The sequence below is a fragment of the Pristiophorus japonicus genome, chromosome 15, assembly GCF_044704955.1.
Source record: "Pristiophorus japonicus isolate sPriJap1 chromosome 15, sPriJap1.hap1, whole genome shotgun sequence".
NCBI classification, from domain to species: Eukaryota; Metazoa; Chordata; class Chondrichthyes; family Pristiophoridae; genus Pristiophorus; species Pristiophorus japonicus.
The window spans coordinates 67,847,308-67,867,847 of record NC_091991.1 but is presented as its reverse complement, the minus strand read 5'-3'; the positions used below and the strand labels follow the sequence as shown (position 1 = coordinate 67,867,847).

Genomic DNA, 20,540 nt, shown 5'->3' with positions numbered 1-20,540 from the left:
CAAGCTTTCCATGTTCATCTGGAATATCGCCGCGGCCGACTGAATCCCAAACGGGCATCTGTTGTAAACAAAGAGACCTTTGTGCGTGTTGATGCAGGTGAGGCCTTTCGAAGATTCCTCCAGTTCCAGTAATGTAGGCCGAGGTCAAGTCCAGCTTCGTGAATGTTTCCCTCCCACCAGCGTCACAAATAGGCCGTCTGCCTTTGGTAGCGGGTATTGATCCCGCAGCGAGAAACGATTGATAGTTACTTTATAATCAGCACAGATTCTGACGGTGCCGTCTCCCTTAAGGACTGGGACAATCGGACTGGCCCACTCATTGAATTTGATTGGCGAAATGATGTCCTCTCATTGCAGGCGGTCCAGTTCAATCTCCACCCTCTCTCTCATCATGTAAAGTACCACTCTGGCCTTGTGATGGATGGGCCGCGCCCCCGGAATCAAATGGATCTGCACTTTTGCTCCTTGGAACTTCCCGATGCCTGGTTCGAACAGCGAGGGGATCTTGCTTAGGACCTGGGCACATGAGGTGTCGTCGACGAACAAAAGCGCTTGGACGTTGTCCCAGTTCCAGTGTATCTTTCCCAGCCAGCTCCTGCCGAACAGCATGAGGCCATCGCCCGGTACGTCCCAGAATGGTAAATCGTGCACCACTCCATCGTAGAGACCTTTATGGCAGCACTGGCAATTACGGGAATCAGTTCCTTTGTGTACGTTCTAACTTTGGTACGAATGGGAGTCAGCACTGGTCTTGAAGCCTTGTTGCACCACAACGTATCGAAAGTCTTTTTACTCATTATGGACTGGCTTGCGCCCGTGTCCAGCTCCATGGACACCAGGAGTCCATTTAATTCAACCGTCAGCATTATTGGGGGACACTTTGTGGTAAATGTGTGCACCCATATACCTCTGCCTCCTCGGTCTGAGGCTCTGGTTCGTCATGATCCACCGTGGATCTGTCCTCCTCTGCAACATGGTGGTTTGCAGGATTAGCAGGGTTTGCAGCTCGTCTGCACATACGTTGGAGGTGTCCCACTGTTCCACAGCCCTTGCAAACGTATCTTTTGAAGCAGCATGAATGGAATCGATGATCACCCCCGCAGCGCCAACAAGGTATTAATTGCTTTGTATTCACCACCCTTGATGGCAGACTCTGAGTCATCTGCGGTCATGCAGCTACAGGGGTGTAGGTCCTGCCATGTACATTTCGATTCGAAAACATCGTTACTTTGTTCACAGTACTTGCAGCAGCACTAGTGTGCTGGGAAATTTGTTTGGTATTGTCACTGGTGGAGATAAACTCCTGGGCTATTGCTATGCTTTGCTCAAGGTTGGGGTCTCTACAGTCAAAAGTTTGTGAAGCATTACTTCATGGCCAATGCCAAGTACAAAGAAGTCCCTGAGCATCTGCTCCAAGTGTCCTTCAAATTCACAATATCCTGCAAGGCGCCTTAGATCAGAGATGTAGCTCGCCACTTCCTGGCCTTCAGACCTCTTGTACGTGTAGAACCGATACCTCGACTTCAAAATGCTTTCCTTCAGGTTTAGATGCTTCCGGACCAGTGCACAACTCATTGTACGACTTGTCTGTGGGTTTTGCTAGAGAGAGCAGGTTTTTCATGAGGCCATACATTAATGCCTCACAAACGGTGAGGGGGATCGCCCTCCATTTGGCAGCGTCCGCTTCTCCTTCCAGCTCGTTGGCCACGAAGTATTGGTCAAGTCACTCCACGAAGGTTTCCCAATCATCGCCCTCCGAAAATTTCTCCAGGATGCCCACAGTTTTCTGCATTGTTGCATTGGGGTTCGTTATCTATATCTCATCGCCAGTTGGATAAAGAGTCAGGTTAGATACTGCAAGCTCAAAGTAAGTGTGACCGCAGTCCTTTATTGCAGATCTCAGAGTGCCTCATCAGCCTGTGAGGCCTCCTTATATACAGGTGCTCCCAAGGGATTGTGGGATCCCTTGGGACTCCAGGGGATAAGCCCTCTGGTTGTTAGACATGGTAATTACAGGCTTACATACATAACATAAACCAAGACAATATGAAAGATGACCACAAAGATGTTCAAGATTCCAAGAGTCAGAAGAGGATTTAAAAAAAATTAAAATAAAACACGATTTCTTTATATTTTTGTTGAAACTAAAAATTACTCCTTATGGTCTCAATGGTGTCCTTTACTAAAGGTATAGTTATCTACTTTCTAAATTAAAAAGAACTCTGGTATGCATGGGTATCCCTCACATTAGGTAGGTATACTCTGTATACAGCTATTTTCTTACAATTTTGGGTAGGAAACATTGATATGGCTATCTGCTCCTACAGTTTCCTTTAACAATCTACCTCTTCTTATGAGCTAGTGAGAAGCTTCCAGTAGGGAAGATGGAGGGGAGGAAGAGAATGTCAGTCTTAGGAAAAATTAAATGTTACATTTATATGAAGAAAACTGAGGCCCCAAAGTTTTGGCAATCACAGACACTTGTTTTGTGGAAATGTAGCGCATTCAAAAAGCTATTCAACCTTCAGAGCATAATTAATTAACACAATCAGGTAGAAATGAGACTTTCTCTAGAATGGCACTAAAGCAGGTCACTCTTTACTGTTTTATTGCTCACTGTACGCACTGGGTTCTTTGGATGTGGGATTCTCATTCTCTGCAGTGGGTTCATGTCTAGTGGCCCCAGTGACAGGACAAGATGATGAAGAAATTTGTGGTATGCAAAACGCCCAGTGTTCTTGACATCATATTTTTTTGCCAGCTGCTGGAACTCTTGTGGTTTAATCATTATGCAAAGCTTCTTCAATATATCTGGAAGGTAGAATTTTGAGGAGAAACATCCAAGAGTTTATATATTTCACAAACATGCACTGAGTACAAACATACTTTTCTGTCAGGCTAACTTCCTGAGTTGCTAACTTGAATAGAATAAAAGTTACGTGAATGTAGTACTGGCTATGTTAAAAAGTATAGCCAGTATCGGCTTAAAGTACATTCAAAAATGTTTATTTGAACTGAACCACAAGAAACTGGTCCTAAAAAGCAATCAAATCAATAATTTGATATAGACCAGGAAATATATCAATCTGGAAAACTCACAGATATAGAACAGCAGCTTCAAAAAAGCTGACACACCCCAGAAAATTTGACAACTCAAAAACAGTCCTGAAGACAGGCCTATGACATATAGTTATACTGAAATTGCAGCATGGCAGGACCTTGTCTTAACATAAACTGCAGAGAAACTACAGACATTGTGAATATATGTCCATACTCTCTGTTACTAAATCTGATTGTCACAGTGACATGAGGTGCAGCCCCCACCCCCACCTCTGCTGCTTGTCAAATGCCTTCTGAAAGTCCAAATACATCACATCCACTGGTTCCCCTTTATCCACCCTGTTCGTTACATCCTCAAAGAATTCCAGCAGGTTTGTCAAACATGACTTCCCCTTCATAAATCCATGCTGACTATGCCTGACCAAATTTTGCTTTTCCAAATGTCCTGTTACTGCTTCTTTAATAATGGACTCTAACATTTTCCCAACCACAGATGTTAGGCTAACTGGTCTATAGTTTCCTGCTTTTTGTCTGCCTCCTTATTTGAATAGGGGCATTACATTTGCAGTTTTCCAATCTGCTGGGACCTCCCCAGAATCCAGGAAATTTTGGTAAATTACAACCAATGCATCCACAATCCCTGCCATTGCTTCTCTTAAGACCCTAGGATGTAAGCCATCAGGTCCAGGGGATTTATCTGCCTTTAGTCCCATTATCTTCCTGAGTACCACCTCCTTAGGGGGCCTACTCCTGCTCTTATTTCTTATGTTCAACATCACTTGCGACTTCTACTTTCTCCTGCTTACTCTGGGGATTGAATGCCATTGCATACTCCTCGTGAGCTTTCAATCTCTTGGAGCAGCCACCAGAGGGCAGCACTGAGGGCCACAGCCGGGGACAGTGTTTGCTTTTGCCTACAAATGTGAACATGCAGACATTGCTCTAAAAATGCTGACAGTCTGTGTGAAACATGGACTGGGCATGTGTGAAACTTGGACTGGGTATGTGTGAAAAAGGTAATAGCACTAATCTGTTCTATCCTCTGGCCAATGAAAGATATGTAGGTTGATCAAGTTTATAAAAAGGTTTCTGGTGAAGCTGAGATATATTGCAGACAAGATGGATATGGATATGCTTCTGCTTCACCATGAGGTACAACAATGCAATGTATTTTTATCCACAGTGAAAAACATATTTCTTAAAAAAAAACTGTACAGTATCTATAGCTTAGAGAGAATCTATCTGTGAGCAAATGCAATGATTTTTCCCTACCCTATCGGGTGTTAATTCCCTCTGATTGTTGAGTCAAACATTGAGGTATAGCATATTACCATCACTGATCACTCCAATACCACACCACACTGGTCAGAACACAGCATTGAGCCGGTGGGCAGAGGATAAGACTCAGAGCTAGTAATTATCTGGGAGGGCGGGGGGGTGCAATCATTTCTACAGGGTTCTGCCGATTGTCCGGTGTAACTTTGAAGGTAGAGCAGCGGAAATCTCATTGTTCAACAAGCTTGTCTTTTTCCTTCTAGTGGAGAGCCATCTGATCATGGAGCCAACAAGGGATGTGCAGAAAAGCATTGAAAAGGTGCATTTTGGTGAGACCGCGTGGTAGCATGGGAAGTGTAAATATCATGCTGATTTTTAGCAGCAAACATTGAGAAACACCACTACCCAGAAAATGCGGTGGGTTTGTGTGAAATGTTGATGGTGTATATGTTTGTTTGCAGAAGTTGGGAACAGACCACTACAAACCAGATTTAGAAAAAACATTGAGAAAATGCCTTCTACTTCAATCAACTTTCTCTCCTTGTTTTCTTCAGAAACACACTGGAAGATTAGCAGATACTACAGATAGTGACCCAATGATTAAAATTATGTCAATTAGGCTTGTTCCAAGTGCAGTGTATATAGGCACCTTTAGTATTGACTCCACGAGGCAGGGTATGATACTTAAACTGTGTAGACCTGTAGTCCTTTATTTGCAGCTCCTGAGTGCCGACAACAAGCTGTGAGTTCCCTTTTATACTGGGTTACCTGCCGTGTGCAGGCATCCCCTAGGTCTCCAGCAGCAGCACCTTCTGGTGTACCGGTAAAGTGTGTACAGTATAAGGGTACATTCAATGTGGCATAACAGTGTTACAGACATCACACAGTAAACAGGCATGCATACACAACACCAAGAATCTGAGCTTTGCCCATACTTTAAACCTCAGTCACTAAGAGCTTCAGAATTTCATAATCTATCCAGTAAAAACTTATTAAAACAGTTTTCAGAATTAAAGAAATATTGATCAGCATTTTTCAAATTGCAAAGTCTCTACCCAATATCTACTGTAACCCCTTTCATTTGTATGAGTTGGTTCCTTGGCCCCACTATTTCAGTCAATAACAGAAATAGTTTAGATGAGTACTTGATCAATCTAGTCTGTTCTTAACTCTTACAACCGAGTACTCAATCACGTCTGCCCTGTATTTTCTATGTAAATGGGTAAAATCTGGTTTCACCAAACTAATGCCCATCCTGGAGAAGACCATCTCATTTCAGGTGGGTAGTGTGAGTGGGGATTTATTATGATGATTAATAATAGGCTATTTAAAAAAAATAAAATGTTGACAAACCGTGAAAATCTGTGGCATCAATTTCACCCTGTTTCTCAATGTCCTTCTCTTTGCATTCCTTCTCTATCTCCTTCCAGAATTTGCAAACATCTTTCTTCAGCTTCCGCTCAATTGTCTCACAGCTCATCGATGGTGTTACAGAGGCTAGTCGTTGTGACAACTCCATTGGCTGCAAAACACAAAAAAGAATAGCAAAGAGATAAAAAGAGAGACCGTCATTGCGTAGTGACACTTTTTTAAAGCCAATCACTTGGAAAATAAAAGTTGTGCCAAGAGACTTTAGGTCATAACATGGTCGGCACATGAAAGCCACATCTTACATAAAAAATAGTTCACAAGCTTGTTCAAATTATTGTAATAATAGATAAGAAATAAGTCACACATTAGGTATGTAAGAAGCTAGATAAATGAAAATCAGTGCCAGACATTAACAATGGAGGACTAGTGTATTGATTTATTACATCTGTGCTTTTCAGTTTTGTTCATTGTTATGTAGTGGTCAAAATGCATAAGTAATTTTCTCTATTGATAATTTTTGCACAGATTCTTTGCTCATCGAGGTAGGCAATCTTTGGTCTAGGGAATTTCTCACCACTGCTTTTGTCAGCCAGTGATAGTATCAAGCATTAGGGGCAGATGCTGAAGAGTTCCCTCTATTGTACTGTAACAACGTATTGTAACCCAACCACAAAAACTCAGCAATAAAAACAGAAGATGCTGGAACCACTCAGTGTGTCAGGCAGCATCTGTGAGAGAAGGTGGTAGGGTTAATGTTTCAGGCTTCAGTCCCTACTTCTGGAGCGAGGCTGCCAACTTATTGCAAATAAGCGCCTCAGTGGATTCACACTCATTGGGACCGAATTAACAATACAAGTTCATCATTTGCAGGTAATTTCTATTATTACTATCCTAGTTGCTGTCATTCATTTCCATTCCCATGGCTGATGTACAAAAGTTTTAGCATGGGCTTTCTGGAAATCTGTTTTCCAGTTTATATGGAACGTTTCTGTCCTGCAAACTGCGATTACAGAAAAATTATTGAAAGCTACATAATTAAAAGAAAAATCATGGGCCAAATTATGGCTCACCATTATTAATTTGTAAAAACATTTCTAACAATTTGCATTGAAAAATTAATACGATGTGAACAGTGAGGTAAAAAGTCCAATTAACATCGTTCACCATGAGATGCGCCATTGCAGCAATTTCTGGCCTAATGCTTTTAGCAGCATTATAAATAAGTAGCTTTTGAAAGCTCTTTTCCATTACTGTGGCTGGAAGGTGCTGTTTTGGGATGCTTAGCATCAGAATGAGGCCTACTCACAGTTCCTGGAGTTGATGGTTTTGCTGGCGTTGCTGCTCGACTACCTTTTGATTGCCCTTCCAACGACTGCTGTCCAGTGAACTGCTTCAAAAATTTGTGGTACTCCAAATTCCCAAAATCATTGACTGGCAAATGGTTCCACAGGTTTTCAAACTGAATAAAAGTGGAAATTGAAATAAAACTCTCAAACTACATCAAACTTTATTTTTCAATCAAATGCAATATATCTCCTGGAAATGTGCAAGTGTGAAATCAAAGAAAATTATAAACTAGTGAAAATTCAATGCAAAACTACACCATAAGTTTACTTGATGTCGGATATTCATGAATTTCTGCTATTCCTACCTGTTAGTAGTTTATCATTACCAATAACAAAATATACACCTACTTAGCTTTAGGTTTACATCTATGCTATTGACTTGCACAGTTCTTCAGAAATAAATCTTTTTCACACCTTGAATGATGTACATTTTTTGCTCCTCTCCCAAAAGTGATGACTGATACTAGGATACACTTCTTCAGGTGACAGTGCCTGTTGATACTTTGTCTGTGTCCATTCTTCACTAAGGATAGGGAGTGTTGGTCAGCTAATCTATGGCAGGCATCAGATACTGTCCTCACCCAATGTTCATACATGTGCCCTTCCATCGGGGATCACTGCATAGTTGATCCCGCCCCCCTAACTAGCACAGGGGCACTGAGGGTAGCTGTAGTGACTCTGCCACTATCACAGCAGAGATCAGCTGGCTCAAACTCTGGATTAAACCTGTTCAGTAATAAACTTACTGAGTCATCAAGGGAGCCCTGTATGATCATTTCTTGGGGAGGGCTCGTCCTCCCAGTGATTTCTACCCTGTCACATTAGTGCTCACTCCTTTAAAGCAGGCGCTTTAAACTGCAGTTGACACAGACATTTGAATTTGTTAGCCCTTGCCTGGTCCACTGCTGATACTACAGGGCTACCTCATATTCTGTCTATTAAATATACATACAGAAATAAAAAGAAAAAATACATAAGAAATCACACAGACTAATTCTCTTCATTCGAAGTTCCTTAATTCAACAAATTATGTTAATTGAATTGAAAGCATGCAAGAAAATCCTCCTTTACTGTTTTATTAAAATTGCTTAATTTCGTACTCTTGGATAATTCAATATTTTTCCAAGAAAACAAAGGCTTCAAAGTAAAAGGAGTAGATAGTACTACATTCATATACAATTCCTGTTTCTAAAGAGCGAACCTGATTATTTGTGAGGATCATGAAATGCTTGAAAAATATATCCTTAAAGTCCTTCTTGGAAATAACTTTTACATTGGCATAATCAGTGTCTTCAAATTCTTGAGTAATGGTGTAGAGGCATGCATTGACAACCTCCCGGATATGGGACATAATATCATTCATTGTTGACTGCTGAGATGATTTAGGACTGGTGGTTTGATCTTGTCCTTCTGGCACCTGTTCAGCCTGCAATGCAAAGATATTTTTAGTCAAAAACTATAAATTCATATAAATTACAGACAAATAAATTAAAAGTATTTATTTTCACACACACACAGTTCTATTGGTTCAATTGGTGCCAATTTCACATCTAAGGCACCTCACAGCTGATTTAGAGAATGATGCTGCTCCCTTTTCATTGACTGACCCACTATGGGAGACGAAGTCCACAGACTGAAAACTGCTAAATTGTGAATAAACCAGCAAAATAAATGCTGCCAGATATTCAGTAATAATAACATAAGAATTAAGAGTTGGGGTAGGCCATAGTGCCCTACGAGCCAGTTACGCCATTCAATAAGATTACGGCTGATCTTTAACCTCAACTCCACTTTCCTGCCTGATCCCCATATCCCTTGATTCCCTTAGAGTCCAAAAATATATCTCAGCCGAGAATATACTCAATGACTAGCATCCACAGTCCTTTGAGGTACAGAATCCAAAGATTCACAACCCTCTGAGTAAAGAAATTCCTCCTCATCTTAGTCTTAAATGGCCGAACCCTTATCCTGAGACTATGCCCCCTAGTTCTAGACTCTCCAGCCAGGGGAAGCAACCTCTCAGCTTCTATCGTGTCAATGTCCCTCAGTATCTTATGTGTTTCAATGAGATCACCTCATATTCTTCAAAACTCCAGAGAGTATAGGCCCAATCTACTCAAGCTCTCCTCATAGGACAACCCTCTCATCCCAGGGATCAATCTAGTGAACCTTTGTTGTACCGTCTCTAAGGCAAGTATGTCCTTCCTCAGATACGGAAACCAAGGGGCCGATTTTCAACAGCCAACTGACCGCTGTCGCCGACTGCCGCCCACTCCCACCGACATTCCTCCTGCAGATCCGCCTAGTGCCACTTTGGAGATGGCCTGGAGCGGGCGGGAGGAGAGAGGCGCCGGGTGCCGCCCGCTGACGTCAGCGGACGGCCCAGTGGCGCAACTGAGCTCCTGCCCGCCGAGCTTCCAGATTCCTGTGGGCGGGAGTCGGCGGGACTTGGCGGCAGAACGGAGGTGGACCACTGGCTGCAGGCTGGTTTGTCCCCGACGATAAGTCTGAACAACCTAAAAAAAAGATAAGTGAACATTTTTTTTTTAAATTTCAACAGCGACTTACCTGCATGGGATCTCCTGAAGGTTTTCGGATAGTTTTTGTATTTTTTATTTGTGATTTTTTTTTTTCCAGGTCGTCGACCCTCCATGGGCCCGACTCCATCCTCGGCGGCACTTGGGCGGCAAGCACCTCTGCCACCGAGAATGAGACCCCCCCGCCTGCTACCGCCCAGATTGGCAGCATACGTCTTCCATTTGCTACCCACCAACCTTCGAGGGACCTTCTTCATGACTATCCTGCCCAAAGTACCGTCCGGTATTTCGGCGGCTATTGGGCGGGTGGAGGCCTTGCTGAAAATCAGCCCCCAAAACTGTGCACAATACTCCAGGTGTGATCTCACCAAAAGCCCTGTACAATTGGAGTAAGACTTCCTTACTCTTGCACTCCAACACCCTTGCAATAATGGCCAACATGCCATTTGCCTTCCTAATTGCTTGCTGTACGTGCATGTTAATTTTCTGTGTATCTTGATGCAAACACTCTCTTAATACCAACATTTAATAGTTTCTTACCGTTTAAAAAATATTCCGTTGTTCTATTCTTTCTCCTAAATTGAATAACCTCACATTTCCCCACATTATACTCCATCTGCCATATCTAGATAATAGTGGCCATAATATAATATGTTTTAAGATAATAATTGAGAAAGACTTAAGTATGACAAAGACCAGGGTAATAGATTGGAGAAAAACTGACTTTGAGGGGCTGAGAATAGAACTTGGGAAAATAAAGTGGACAACAATATTGGCAAACAGTGACATGGAACAGCAATGGGAAATATTTAAAACCGTGTTCAACAGAGTCTATGAAAAATAGATTTCACTACAAAACAAGAACAAGCCAAACACTAATGAGACACCGTGAATGAATAAAGCCACAAAGGAAAAATTGAGGGTAAGGAAAGAGGCATACATTAAGTACATGGGCAGCAGGGGAGAGCATGATAAGGGAGAATACGAAGAGATTAGGAGAGGAGTCAAAAAAACAATTAGGAAGGCATGGAGAAACTATCAAATTAAATTATCAAGGAACAAAAAACAAAATAGTAAAATATTTTACAGGTACATAAATAAAAAAAGGAAGTTCGGGATGGGATTTGGGCTATTAAGGGAAGGACAGGATAATACTACAGGCAATGATAGAGAGATGGCAGAGATATGAAATAATTACTTTACTTCAGGATTTACGGTGGATATAACACTGGATGATGAGATTAGTAATGAGATAAGTACATTTAAAATAAAAAAAGGTGATATATTAATTAAACTAATCAAACTCAGAGGATAAAACCCCTGGTCAGATGGATTGCATCCGTGCATTTTAAAAGAATCTAGGGAAGAAATAGCAGAGGCATTACTCCACATATTTTATAATTCATTAGAAAAAGGTGTAAGGCCAGATTTTTGGCTGGTTTGCAACTGGGTTTTCATTGCGCTTTGACTCTCCGTGGCGAAAACCCAGTCGCAAAGCCCGGGTGGGATCGTGGGCTCGTTGTTTGCGGCGGCGATGGGAAGTACCACTGGGAAGAGTTCCGCCAACGTGTAACGACGCAGATTGCATTACAGTCGTACTTTCAGCACTCTCCCGACCCATATGCCGTGCCCAGAATACCGACAGATCAAACCTGTCGATGTAGCCCTGCCAGCAGTGGTAAGTAGGTAAACCTGCAAAAAAAGTAAGTTAAAGTTTTTATTTCTAAATAATTTTTCATCAATTTGGTAGCTAAGAATTTTGTGAATATTTTTGGAATGTTTTTTGCAATTTTATTTTATTTCCCCCCCCACCCCCCGAGGCCTCTATCAAGCAAACAACCACAGACTAAAGTTGCTGAAACTCGCGTTTTGCACCGCGAATAATCGTGCAATGTCTCATTTACCGCGTAGATGTAAAGACTGAAAGTTCGGCCTAAAAACGGTAGCGCAGCGAAAACGGTCAGTTTCACGTATTGTTACTGCTTTCACCGAAAAACCCCGAAAGCCAAAAATCCGTCCCGTAGTGCTAGAGGACTAGGGGACAGCTAACATAATACCTATATTTAAAAAGGGAGATAGAACATGTCCAGGGAACTATAGACTAGTCAGCTTAATAGGAAAAATAATGGAATCCCTACAAAAGGAGAAAATGGAAGCACATCTAGAAACCAAAAATATAATAATAAATAGCCAGCATAAATTTCAAAAGGGAACGTCTTGCTTGACCAAGCTCATTGAAGTTTTTGAAGAGGTAACGGATAGGGTAGACAAGACAAGCAGATGTAATTTATCTAGATTTTCAGGTACCACATAATGGACTAATGAATAAGGACAGAGAATGCAGAGTTGAGTCAGCAGAATGGATAGCTAGCTTGCTTCAAAACAGAGAATAGGGGTAAAGGGTAGCTTTTCAGAGTGGCAGAAGGTGTTTCACAAAGATCATTGCTGGGACCACTGTTGTTCACAATTTATATTAACGATTTAGACTTTGGAATCAAAAACACAATTTCTAAATTTGCAGACAGCACCAAATTTGGGGGGGGGGGGGAATAATCAATACTGAGGAGAACTGCAACAAATTACAAGAAGACATTAATAAATTTGCAGAACGGGCATATAATTCGCAAATGAAATTCAAGACAGATAAATATGAGGTATTACATTTTGGTAAAAAAATAGGGAGGTCATATATTACTTTGAAAATAAAAATCTAAATGGGGTAGAGTAGCAAAGGGATCTCAGAGTACAAATACACAAATCACTAAAAGTATCAACACAGGTTAACAAGGCCATAAAAAAGCAAACTAAGCATGAGGGTTTATTTCTAGAGGGATAGAATTTGAAAAGTAGTGAAGTTATGCTAAACCGGTTTCGAACCTTGGTTAGACCACACTGAGAGTGTTGTGTACAATTCTGGTCGCCATATTATAAAAAGGATATTGAGGCACTGGAGAGGGTGCAGAGAAAATTTACAAGGATGATACCAGAAATGCAAGGGTGTACCTATCAGGGAAGGATGAACAGGCTGGGCCTCTTTTCTTTTGAAAAGAGAAGGCTGAGGGGTGACCTAATAGAGTTCTTTAAAATCATGAAAGGTGTTGATAGATTGGATATAGAGTGTTTCAACTTGTGGGGAAGAGCAAAACTAGAGGCCATCAATGTAAGATAGTCACCAAGAAATCAAATAGGGTATTCAGAAGAAACGTCTTTACCCAGAGAGTGGTGAGAATGTGGAACTCGCTACCACAGGGAGTGGTTGAAGCGAATAGTATAGATACATTTCATCATCATCATAGGCAGTCCCTCGGAATCGAGGAAGACTTGCTTCCACTCTAAAAATGAGTCCTTAGGTTGCTGAACTGTCCAATACGAGAACCACAGTCCCTGTCACAGGTGGGACAGATAGTCGCTGAGGGAAAGGGTGGGTGGGACTGGTTTGCCCCATGCTCTTTCCACTGCCTGTGCTTGATTTCTGCATGCTCTCGGCGATGAGACTCGAGGTGTTCAGCGCCCTCCCGAATGCACTTCCTCCACTTAGGGCGGTCTTTGGCCAGGGACTCCCAGGTGTCAGTGGGGAATGTTGCATTTTATCAGGGAAGCTCTCCCTGATAAAGATACATTGAAGGGGCGGTTAGATAAACATACAGAGTTAGATGAGGAAAGACTGAAGGACGCTTGAGTGGAGCATAAACGCCGGCATGGACTGATTGGGCCGAATGGCCTGTTTCTGTGCTGTATATTCTATGTAATCCTATGTAATCTTTATTAACCATTCACTTAACCTGATTATATCCCTTTGCAGGCTCTTTGTGTCCTCCTCACAGGTGACTTTCCCACCTAGCTTTGTATCGTCAGCAAACTTGGATACATTGCACTCGATCCCTTCATCTAAGTTATTAATTTAGATTGTAAACAGCTGAGGCCCAAGGGCTGATCCTTACAGCACCCCACTAGTTACAGCCTTCCAACAATAAAATGACCCATTTATCCCTACTCTCTGTTTTCTGTCCACTAACCAATCCTCTATCCATGCTAATATGTACAACCCCATGAGCCCTTATCTTGTGTAGCAACCTTTTATATGGCACCTTATTGAATGCCTTTTGGAAATCCAAATATATTACATCCAATCGTTCCCATTTATCAACCCTGCTAGTTACATCCTCAAAAAATGCTAATAAATTTGTTAAATATGATTTTCTTTTCAAAAACCATGATGACTCAGCCTAATCATTAATCCAGTTAACACCAAATGGCACACCAGCAGCAGTATCTAAATTTTATAAAATGACAATAGATGGTCCACCTATTCTATTGAAAACTGCACAATTAAACATGCCTGTTCAGTTATATACTTGTCCCCAATATCTAATCCTAAAGGAGCAATATGATTTTTTTTTCTGTCAATATAAAAAGGATCCATTTAGTGACAACGGTAGTTGTCAATAGTGATGTCAATATGAGTTTTCTGCAGGCAATGCAGATGTAACAGCGTGAGTGTCAGCTAAGATCTCGCACAATGCCCAGTGCTAACAATCCCTAACTCTAACACTCAAACCCTAAGCACCTGCAACACTAAACGCCTAAGCTGAGTCGAGTGCAGGGCAGCTACATGTCAATAGTCGTGATGTCATCTTGATGTAGGAATGCTATGGTGTCAATAGTAACTCCGATATAAAAACTGTACTCACCATTATTTTAGCCTGGGGAGGAGGAGGAGGTGAACACCTTTTTTACTTTTTGTTTGTTTAATAAAATATATATATCTTTAAAACATTTTAATTATTTTAATAAATACCATACTCCACTAAACCACACGGAAATGCACAATAAGTAATTCAGTTATTTTTCACACATGTCATGAGGACTGCCAGAGAACAATCAAAGTGGCTGAACAAAAAAATCAGTTAGATAATCATTTTAGAAAAATACAAAACATGATGTGTTTTGGAATGTGATGTGCTGGAATCTGGTCAGGATTTAAAACATTCTAAGACTGTTTATCTGAAATATGCATTGTACTGCAACAGCAATAGAATCAAGCAATGACCATAAAATTAGGCAATGGTGAAGTGGACACACAGGGATTTTGTTTGGTGGAGGGGAGGGGGAAAAGTTAAAAAGGAAAAATGATGAATACCAGAAATAGGAAATATAACAAAGATTGCTGTTAATACACAGCTGAGCCATCAGCATCTGAAAAGAGAAAAGACAGATTCATTTCTAGTTTCAAACCCTTTGTTAGAATAAAGGATGAAGAAAAGAGGGAAAACATATTTATAGAATTAAGCAAAACAACGAGGACCGGCTGTTACAATAGATGAAGGACAAGAATAAAGAAATACTAACTACTATTGCAAGGAGGGAATTAATATAGGTTTAATAGCTAACCCACTGTTTCAGATTGCTCCCATTCCACTGAACGTATCCCCTGTTAGGCTCCATTCTCTCTTCCCTTGTCTAGTCCCAAGAAAGAAAGACTTGCATTTATATAGCATTGTTCACAACCTCAGGACGCCCCAAAATGCTTTACAGCCAATGAAGTAATTTTGGAGTATAATCACTGTTGTAATGTAGGAAATGTGGCAGTCAATTTATGCACAGTAAGATCCCACATAAAGCAAGGAAATAAATGAACAGATTATCTGTATTTTTAAAGTGTTGGCTGAGGAATAAATGTTGGCCAGGACACTGAGAGAACTCCTCTGCTCTTTTTTGAATATTCCATGGATCTTTTTATGTCCACCTGAGAGGGCAGACGGGACCTCGGTTTAACATCTCATCTGGAAGACCGCATCTCCGACAGTACAATGGTCCCACAGGACTTACACTGGCGCATCAGCCTAAATTATGTACTCCAATCTTTGGAGTGGGACTTGAACCCACAACCTTCTGACTCAACAACAACAACTGATATTTATATAGTACCTTTAACACAGTGAAATGCCCCAAGGCACTTCACGGGAGCATTATTAAACAAAATTTGATACCAAGCCAAATAAAGAGATATTAGGACAGGTGACCAAAAGCTTGGGCAAAGAGGTAGGTTTTAAGCAGTGTCTTAAAGAATGGAGAGAGAGGTAGAGAGGCAAAGAGACTTAGGGAGGGAATTCCAAAACCTAAGAGGTGAGAGTGCTATTACTGAGCCACAGCTGACACTAAAGCTACATAAAGAACTCCTCTGATATATTTTGCCACTTTGACTTCAGGATTTCCTGCCTCAATCATATCCTCTTCACCATGGAGTGCAGTCCTTAAATACCTCCATCCCTTATCAAAATGGACTACAGCATCCTATTCAGTCACAATTCACCATCAACGTTCTTGGAACAGCCTTGCTGGTGCCTAAGTCAAACCATTATATTTATCCCAGAACTTCACCTCAATTTATTTGTCAATCACTAAAGTCTATATGAAATATCAGTAACAAGACTTCACATACCACTTCTGCCTGTGAAATGATGGAGCTAATATCTGAAACTGTCTTCCATGCATGCCAAGCATTAACCTCAGAATTGTATCCTGTTTATGTTAGTGTGGTACTGTAATATAACCCAATTCTTTCCTAGCTACCAAATATAGGAAGCGGATTCAGCAACAAAGAATTCATACGTAATCTTGTAAATGTAAAGTTAGTTTGTGACTTTGATAATGTGATTGGTTGCTTCTCCAATACTCATACATGCTAGCAATGAGGATCTGGTACATGTGAGCTGAGAGGTCAGGCCTAGATCGCAGACCTGACCCAAATACCCTCAGCGGCAGCACCACTGGGCAACCAACAATCGAAGGCTCCCCAGGAAATCTCTCCCGAGCAGCCAGAATGTAACACTGTAAACCAAATGTCATATTAATCATCACTTGCTAAATGAACCAGCGTTGTTGAATCATGATTTTAATCCAGGCTGCTGGTTCATACCCTAGTATGAATCCTATAGATATTCCTGTGTTCTCAGAAACCAACGTTCATTGTATAGGAAATATGTCCTTGTTACTGTGTTAGATAGCGGAAACCATCATAATAGTAATGCACAATAGAAGCATATATGCGATAGATGTTTAAGTTACATTGCAAACTGTTTCTAAAGCCCTTGAATGACTGAGTTAACAATTCAGTACTAAGAGATAAGATAAGTTACAGGATTGCAATTATGAAATGCTCTATAGTTCGGTATTTACATAGAAACATAGAAACATAGAAAATAGGTGCAGGAGTAGGCCATTCGGCCCTTCGAGCCTGCACCACCATTCAATAAGATCATGGCTGATCATTTCCTCAGTACCCCTTTCCTGCTTTCTCTCCATACCCCTTGATCCCTTTAGCCATAAGGGCCATATTCATTTGTTTCTAGAGCTTTATAAAGTTGATCATTAAATATTTCCCAAAAATGATGTGTTGATGCAACATGAAGGAGATTATATGTGCTTGTTGAAAAAAATGTTCAAGGGGGTAAAAGACTGAACAGTTGAGGAATAAACATTAGGATGTAAACTATGCTGACCTGGTAATTGTAAATGCTGTAGCACTGTAGAAAGTCGAGCCAGTCTACCATGTAGTCTGAGTCTAATTTTAATTTGCTGAGGAGGTAATTGAATTGCTTGTCCGTCAGCCTGAAGCATACATTATGAAGCACCTGGCGGAATGCTAATGAATTGATCTTTCCATTTCCATATTTATCGAATGATTTGAAGGCCTGAGGAAACAAAATGACAAAAAAAATCCATACTCATTACAACTAAGACATCTTCCAAGTCCCCTTAATAGCTCAATGCACAACTCAACAAGGTACGAACAACAACAACATGTATTTATATAGCGCCTTTTATATAGGGAAACGTCCCAAGGCGCTTCACAGGAGTCTTATGAGATTAAAAAATTGACACCGAGCCGGATCAGGAGAAATTAATGCATGTGATCAAAAGCTTGGTTAAAGAGGTATGTTTTAAGGAGCGTCTTGAAGGAGGAAAGAAAGATAGAGAGGCCGAGAGGTTCAGGCAAGGAGTTGCAGTGCTTGGGGCAACAGAAGGCACAGCCACCGATGGTTGAGCGATTTTAATCAGGGATGCTCAAGAGGGCAAAATTAGAGGAGTGCAGATGTCGCGTATGGAGGGGTTTGAAAATAAGGATGAGAATTTTGAAATTGAGGCGTTGCTTAACCGGAAGCCAATGTAGGTCAGTGAGCACAGGGGTGATGGGTGAACGGGACTTGGTACGAGTTATGACATGGACAGCCGAGATTTGGATCGGTGGGCTAGAGGAAGGAAAGGAAGAGGCAGAGGCCGCCGAACAGATGGTCTCAATCTTAGAGACAAAGTAGTCCATGAGCTCCTCACACTTATTGTCGGAGGTGAGGGTGGAGACTGGGGAGTGGGGTTAGCAGTGGGGAATAGAAGCCGACGTTTATCTTTACATTCCAGAAGGATTCTGGAATAATGAGCGATTTTGGCAGATGAGAGCAGGACCCGCTGATGCTTTATATGGTCCAGTCAGATCAGTGGCGAATGTCAAATGGACAAGTAAAGTTTCAGATTGGATCCAGTAACTGCACTGAGTTAGCTGAAATGTTAAGATGACCTTAGTGTCCTTGACTTGGAAGCGAAAAAACAGTGCTCTTGCTCCAATTTGTTATCAAGGGCTCCTGGTCAATGTTCCTTTTAAGCTGCATGGCTGCGGTGAGCTCCAGGGGTCCAGCGCAGCCGGTAAGTGGCTTTTAAAATGAAAAACAAACGTGCATGGTATGGACTTTTGAATAGGCCACGCAACCCCCTCAAAAATTACGGAGAGCATTGGTCTTGGTGCAAGTGCACATGTGGACCTTAGGCAGGGTCAATATTGTTTTGGGCTATAAAGCAGGCCCAACTTCCCAATTAAATACTTGTCAGAACTCTTGCATAAAGAATTGTCACTAGCACAAGGTTTGAGAGGTTTGTTGGTGCCTGCAAAACCATACCCCATATCAATACTCTCAATAGAAGGGGGGTAAAATAGGAATGGACAACAAAAATATCTTCCATAGTCTTAGTAGCGTGCCTGGTTCTGTTTTGAAGTAGACTAATACACAAGTATGTGAAGAGCAGGCCAGTTAGTTTAGTTTTTAAACTACTTTAGCAAAGAGCAGGCACAGACATGATGGGCTGAATGGCCTGCTTCTGTACTGTAGCATTCTTGCCTCTGAGTCAGAAGGTTGTGGGTTCAAGTCCCACTCTAGGGTCATGAGCACATAAATCTAAGCTGACGCTGCAGTTCAGTGCTGAGGGAGTGCTGCACTGTTGGAAGTGCCGTCTTTGGGATGAGACATTAAATCGAGGCCCCCCCTGCTCTCTCAGGTGGATGTAAAAGATCCCATGGCACTATTTCGAAGAAGAGCAGTGTCCTGGACAACATTTATCCCTCAATCAACATAACAAAAAAAAAGCAGATTATCTGATCATTACCACATTGCTGATTGTGGGAGCTTGTTTGTGTGCAAATTGGCTGTCGCGTTTCAACAGTGACTACACTCCAAAAGTACTTCATTGGCTGTAAAGCGCTTTGAGGGGTCTGGTGGTTGTGAAAGGTGCTATATAAATCCAAATCTTTCTTTCTTTATTTCTTTAAGCTTCTGTAATTCTGTTGTTCAAGCTGTGGAAAATTGTGGGTTTGTAAGGCAACACAAAGATGCATTAGTGTGTGAACATTCTGCACATAGACTGAAAAGGACTGGTATGGGTGCATGCCTATAATTCTCCACTCATTCAAGTTTTCAACAGTCTGGGCATCTGGGAAGGTGGTGGGTGAGAAGTTAGTTGTTTCTACAGAGGAGGAAGAAAAGGGTGTAAATAATCGAGAAATAATAATGCAAAAGACCCATGGCTTATCTCATGCACCTCATATAGCTGCTAGTTATGGAGCGGAACAATTTTAAGTGCTGGTAACAGGTTATGCAATGGTGGTTGGTGTTGGAGTGGGAGGCTGTATGGCTGCAAGATACTAGAGACATTTTTTTTAAGCTGTTGGAGAATCTGCTTTGTTTAGATGATTCACTTCATTTTCAACAGTATTCTTGTTTGTACACTCCAAAAGTACTTCATTGGCTGTAAAGCGCTTTGAGGGGTCTGGTGGTTGTGAAAGGTGCTATATAAATCCAAATCTTTCTTTCTTTATTTCTTTAAGCTTCTGTAATTCTGTTGTTCAAGCTGTGGAAACATGCAGACTCCACTTGCATTCTTGTTAAGTTATTTTATATGGCAAAGCGCCCTGATAATAGCAGATGGTTGCCCTATGGACCACAGTTTGTGGAAGCTGCAAAAATAATGATTGTTATATTTGAGGTGTATTTATCATATTAATTTATCTCAAACTCAAATTTGGGCTTCAGGATAAATCTTTTATTGTGTCCAGCTTTGCTATGCAACTTATCAGATGCTGAGATAAATAGTGGAGAGAAAACACAGAAATGAATGTGAGAAGTTTTGGAAACAACAATCAAGGCAATCCATTTTAAATTTCACTTTCATAGAAAACTAGTTAATCTCCTATGATGTTGCACAAAGTGAGTCAAGAATCAAATGTAGACTTCAGATGAAGTAGGGTTAGAGGATAGAAGGTAATTTGATCAAGACACACAGAGTAAGATAGTGAATCTTCAATGGGTTGTGTTCACTGTGAGTTCTCTGTTGATCTAATGTTTGTATTGTGAGCTGTTTCTCTTTGTTGGAAGATGTGTGTTTCATCTGAGAAATGTTTTTTTCTGATGTGTGAACATCCCTTGATCCTTTGATTCCTGAGAGTGATCTGCACAGTGTCTTCACCAGAATTCACTTAAGTGATTTATTTGGGAATTTGGAAAGAGTGGGAATTCAGAGAAGAGGGGGAAGGACCTAATTGGAGGAGGTATCATCAGTGGTGGAACCTTCGACGATTTCCAAAAGAAATAAGGACAGCAGGTAGGTGATTGGTTGGTGAGTATTA

General features: G+C 41.2%; 1 protein-coding gene across 2 annotated transcripts in view; it reads right to left on the bottom strand.

Annotated features, from left to right (window-relative positions):
* efcab6 (EF-hand calcium binding domain 6) overlaps positions 1–20,540 on the bottom strand; it is a 190,580-nt gene that overhangs the window by 9,170 nt on the left and 160,870 nt on the right. For both annotated transcript variants that reach the window (XM_070900566.1, XM_070900567.1), the window contains 5 exons: positions 17,092–17,283; positions 8,254–8,478; positions 7,013–7,165; positions 5,689–5,857; positions 2,627–2,811 (listed from right to left, as the gene is read on the bottom strand). In XM_070900566.1, coding sequence (XP_070756667.1) covers positions 2,627–2,811; positions 5,689–5,857; positions 7,013–7,165; positions 8,254–8,478; positions 17,092–17,283 — 924 coding nt within the window. The remainder of the gene's footprint in view (positions 1–2,626; positions 2,812–5,688; positions 5,858–7,012; positions 7,166–8,253; positions 8,479–17,091; positions 17,284–20,540) is intronic.